This window comes from Poecilia formosa, unplaced genomic scaffold (assembly GCF_000485575.1).
Source record: "Poecilia formosa unplaced genomic scaffold, Poecilia_formosa-5.1.2 Scaffold754, whole genome shotgun sequence".
NCBI classification, from domain to species: domain Eukaryota; kingdom Metazoa; phylum Chordata; class Actinopteri; order Cyprinodontiformes; family Poeciliidae; genus Poecilia; species Poecilia formosa.
The window spans coordinates 86,250-91,249 of record NW_006800693.1 but is presented as its reverse complement, the minus strand read 5'-3'; the positions used below and the strand labels follow the sequence as shown (position 1 = coordinate 91,249).

General features: G+C 53.9%; 1 protein-coding gene across 1 annotated transcript in view; it reads left to right on the top strand.

The window, feature by feature from the left end:
• Positions 1–4,998, top strand: part of col6a4a (collagen, type VI, alpha 4a) — a gene marked incomplete at its 3' end in the record, with an annotated part of 32,858 nt that extends 27,860 nt beyond the window's left edge. Inside the window, exons 25-36 of the mRNA XM_016666618.1 lie at positions 974–1,036; positions 1,119–1,181; positions 1,248–1,298; positions 1,372–1,407; positions 2,991–3,053; positions 3,142–3,204; positions 3,288–3,323; positions 3,403–3,439; positions 3,510–3,521; positions 3,788–4,281; positions 4,393–4,489; positions 4,619–4,998. Coding sequence (XP_016522104.1) covers positions 974–1,036; positions 1,119–1,181; positions 1,248–1,298; positions 1,372–1,407; positions 2,991–3,053; positions 3,142–3,204; positions 3,288–3,323; positions 3,403–3,439; positions 3,510–3,521; positions 3,788–4,281; positions 4,393–4,489; positions 4,619–4,998 — 1,395 coding nt within the window. The remainder of the gene's footprint in view (positions 1–973; positions 1,037–1,118; positions 1,182–1,247; positions 1,299–1,371; positions 1,408–2,990; positions 3,054–3,141; positions 3,205–3,287; positions 3,324–3,402; positions 3,440–3,509; positions 3,522–3,787; positions 4,282–4,392; positions 4,490–4,618) is intronic.
• Positions 4,999–5,000: the final 2 nt, after the last annotated feature.

The window sequence follows — 5,000 nt, the reverse complement described above, 5'->3', positions numbered from 1 at the left end:
CTGCAGGTGTTTTACATTCTGACTGTAAGAAGCAGCTGCAGATCTTAGCAATCAGGTCGCCATGCCGACCACTGATGGAGGTTTAGAAGAAGCTGTCATATGAATGGCAGCCAGCAGGGGGCAGAAGCTTATGGCGGTTCCTGCAGCAGCCGACACTAGGGCTGCCCTGAAACTCCGACCTGAACAGAACCAGAACCACGGCTCTGACGCTTTCAGTCCAGCTGTCTGGATTCTGCTGCGTACGGATCAGGAAGGAGCTTCACCAGGACTGGGGTTCTCAAACTGGGGTCAGGTCCCTGCGGGGGGTCGCCAGACGGCAACTGTGGGGTCGAATGACTCATTTCTGATCCATCATTGTGTCTCCATCAGTAGTTGAGATTTACTGCCACCTAGTGGACATTGTCCATCATGTTCAACGATTTAAATTACCATTTAAATATTACAGAGCAATTTGCTAAACTAATTATTTCAGTGTCCTTTGGCTAATTGTACAAGCTAAGCCACATTGTTAGCTAAGAGATATTTGTAGCAGAGTCTAATTTCTATTTATGGATTATTGATTTATGCTTCCTTTCAATTTATTCCAGGTTCACAAACAAAATGGAAGTCAGATGTAAAACTAGAAATATGATTTCAATCTGGTGAAACTCGGGAATCTGATCAGAAAAAGAAACTGATCAGCTGATCAATCTGATTATTGGATTTTATTGATCAGAGTTTGACATCATTGATTCTATCTACAGATAAAAACTGAAGCTGCATCAGTTTCTGATCGCTTTCTAATATTTTCACTTTCATCAAGTTATTTCTGTTGCTGATGAAAATGAGGAGAAAATCCTGAAACAAATAATCCCAGAATAATCCCAGAACAAAACAGCTGGGTCTGAAACATTTGAGACTCTGTGATGCGTTCAGGGACGCTCCGACCTCAGAGCGCCGCCTGCCCTGACTCTGTTGCCGTGGTTACCTGCAGGGCGCGGCGGGGCCGATGGGAGAGGCCGGGCTGGTGGGGCGGCGTGGAGCGGGCGGACCCAAGGTGAGCGTCGGCCTTCTCTGGTTCTGGCCATGTTCTGGTCGGACCCGGGTCGGGTCAGAACTAACCCAGGTGTTGTGTTTAGGGCCAACCAGGAGATCCAGGAGGTCCTGGAGTTCCAGGACCGCAGGGACCCAGAGGAGCTCCGGTATGACACAGCAGGTTCTGGTTCTGGTTGTGGTTCTGATTCTGACGGGTCAGCGTTCTGTTTCAGGGTCCGGACGGCAGAGACGGGATCGGACCTCCGGGTCCCAGCGGTGCCAAGGTAAAGCCGATCTCAGGACGCTCTGCTGTCCTCTGAGTTTCTGCGTTTTGATTGGCTGTCTGTGTCTGAACAGGGAGATCCTGGTTTCCCCGGTTACCCTGGCCTGACGGTGAGTCCGTTTCCATGGATACCAGGTCAGATTGGCCCGGCGTACGCTGTAATCTGGTCCTGAGGTAAAAACCTCCGCCTGCTGTTGGAGACGACCCACTGAACGGTTCTGGTACCAAACTGGCTCTCTGAGTGTTTCCACCAGCAACCAGGCAGCAGAACCGGGCCGTATGGACCAGAACCACCCTGACACCTACAGAGAGAAGTTGCATCCAAAATTTTTCCAAAGAGAATTTTTCAAAAATTGATATTTAAAACAAAAATTCTTGTTTTGATAGTAATTGAGAACATCTGATCAATAATTGAACTGACAGTTGCTGCTTCAAAACTTTTCTTTGTTGTTTTCTGAAAGTTTTACTTTCGGAACAAATTTCTCCTGCAGCGTTTCCTTCAGAGCATCATCAGCCTGGCGGGCCGCCAGGCTTTACTTGCCCCCCGCCAGGCTAAGCGTTGCTCGTTTTTGTTCAAAAATAAAAAATAAACACTTAATTTTTTCAATAAGCCACCGTGGAAGCCTCTGCTGCGCTGAGCGAATTGTTCCTGACCAAGAGTTTATAGCGCAGCAGTCACACCGCTAGCCGCCTAGCGCTACTGGATGTCTGAAGCTAACTGCGGCGCTGATCGCCTCCTGTCACTCAGACCGACTCAGGCTCACCGTTTGGACATTTATCCCAACCCTCTGCGAGGACTCGGGCTGCTCTGGAGAATTATCCATCAAGGTTAAAAGACACCGCATTAGCGCTCAATGTCTACCGCTAATATAACCTATAGCCGTGCTTTTAGCCAAGCTAATGCTGCTAGCTCAGCGATATTTACTGCAGTATATATCACTGAAATGCAGTAATATTTGTAATGAACTCATTTAGTTTACAGGTTAGGAAAGAGGAGAGAGCTTGTTCTGAGTCTCTGGCTTGTTTATTGTTGTCATAGCAACTGCCATGATAGTTGGTTATGGTGCCTACCAAGATGGCCGCCACAAGAACTTTTTTTGTGGAGCCACCTCAACATTTTTTCCCTGGCCCAGTTCCTGTCGGTTCCAGTTGGTTCCTGTCGGTGCTGGTCTGGTTCCTGTCAGTTCCTTTCGGTTCCTGTCGGTTCTGACCCAGTTCCTGTCGGTTCCAGTCAGTTCCTGTTGGTTCTGGCCCGGTTCTTGCCCGGTTCCTGTCTGTTCTGGCCCAGTTCCAGTTGGTTCCTGTCGGTTCCTGTCGGTTCTGACCCAGTTCCTGTCGGTTCCAGTCAGTTCCTGTTGGTTCTGGTCTGGTTCCTGTCAGTTCCTTTCGGTTCCTGTCGGTTCTGACCCAGTTCCTGTCGGTTCCAGTCAGTTCCTGTTGGTTCTGGCCCGGTTCTTGCCCGGTTCCTGTCTGTTCTGGCCCAGTTCCAGTTGGTTCCTGTCGGTTCCTGTCGGTTCTGGCTTGCTTATCCTCCAGCTGCTGTGTTGATCCTGTCAGTCAGGTCCAAACAGAGCTGTCCGGTCCGGTCCGGTCCGATCATGATGACTGGCTGTTTGCTCCGAGTCGAAGCTTTTATTTTCTCAGAGTTCCTGCAGCCACGACTTCCTGTCAACAATCGCGTCTCTTCCTGCAGGGCGAGGACGGGCTGCAGGGGACCAAGGGAGAGCCGGGTCGCAAGGGGAACCGAGGCCGAGCGGTGAGTTCTGGCCCGGTTGGACTTCAGAACCGCCTTCTCCCTCGGCCGGGTGTGTGTGACTCCGGTGTGTGTGTTTGGGTTCCTGCAGGGGAACGCGGGCCGGACCGGAGCGCCGGGAACGCCTGGAGAGCCGGGACATTCCGGACATAGGGTGAGTGGCCAGAAGAACCGGGTCCAAATGGACAAAATGAAAACATGAGGGATGGATGAATGAAGTGGTGACTCTCTCTGCAGGGATCCAGAGGTCCACCTGGATTTAGTTCTCTGTCTGTAAGTTTACCTGAGAAAGTCTCACCTGTCCAGACCTGCAGCTGCTCACCTGCTGACTGTCTGACTGTCTGTCTGACAGGAGTGTCAGCTGATCACCTACATTCGGGACAACTGTGGTGAGTTCAGAACCTGCAGAACCTGCAGAACCTGCAGCTGGTCTCTGACCCGTGTCTCCTGTCCTCACAGCGTGTTCCTTCGGTACGTATCCGCACCGACCCAGACGGTGGCGCTGCAGCGCAGTCGCCTCATTCTGAGCATTTGATCCAGAGTTTGTCGATTCAGAGGATGTGCTCAGTGTTCGTGCTGCATGTTCACATCTGTCGGCCAACAGAAGAAGAAGAAGAAGAAGAAGAGGAAGCCTCCCAAATAATAATAAATGTTCTTCAGTCTGAATTAGATAAATGATTTCTTGCTGAGCCACACCTTCACAGTGAGCCGTTATTTTCTTCTTCGTTGGTTTCCAGGTGAGGCAGGCTGCCCGGCCTTCCCCACAGAGCTGGTCTTCGGCCTGGACATGTCCGACGGCGTGACGCCGGCCGCCTTCGAGAGGCAGCGCTCCGCCCTGCTGTCGCTGCTGGACGACATCGATGTGACGGAGAGCAACTGTCCGCGAGGCGCCCGCGTCGCCGTGGTGGGATTCAGCAGCTACTCCAAGTACCTGATCCGCTTTCAGGACTACCGGCAGAAGGCCCAGCTGAGGGAGGCGGTGCAGAACATCGCCCTGGAGAAGACGTCCAACAAGCCGCAGCTCGGCGCCGCCATGCGCTTCGTGGGTCACAACGTCTTCAAGCGCGTGCGGGCCGGAACGCTGCTGAGGAAGGTGGCGGTTTTCTTTTCTGCCAGCCGTTCGGAGGACGTCGACGACGTTCTGACGGCGGTGATGGAGTACCGCGCCATGAACATCGTCCCCGCCGTCATTTCTCTGACCAGAGCTGCTGGGATTCAGAACGCCGTGGAGGTGAGGCTCAGCGACCCGTGGCTGTGGTGACCGGACCACTCTAGTCACATGTTGCACGTTGAAGTGATATGTCGGCGGCAGACGAGGTGATTGTGATCGGTTTCCTGGCAGGTCGACGATTCGGGCAGCTCCGTCTTCACGCTGCTGACGAGGCAGGAGAACCTGGAAGCCGACCTGAGGAGGATCAGGAGTTGTGCAATCTGCTACGGTAAAGAACCTGTGAAGCTCCTGATCCGGAGATTCATTGGGTCACAGTGATCATGAGAACCGGACCGGACCGGGACTTTTCCAGCTTCCATCTGAATTCTACATCTGGTTTTCTGCTCCGTCCCTGCAGACCCCTGCAGACGCTCCTCAGACTGCTCCTTCATCCTGGACCCGCCGGCCCCCCTGCAGGCCGAACTGGACCTGGCTCTGGTACTGGACGGCTCCAGGGAGGTTCAGGCGGACCAATACGCCGGCGCTCAGCAGCTGATGGCCTCTGTGGTGGAGCAGCTGGCCATCAGCGCTCAGCCCCGCCGGCCCGGCGCCCAGGCCCGGGTGGCGGCGCTGCAGGGCGACAGGCTGGAGTTCGGCCCGCAGACCTACCAGAACCGGGACGGGATGATGACCCACCTGCTGGCGGCGCGGCAGCAGAGCGGCTCCTCGGCGCTGAGCCGCACGCTGGACTTGGCCCTGAAGGAGGCGCTGCCGCCGCAGGCCGGCCAGCCGCGCAGGAA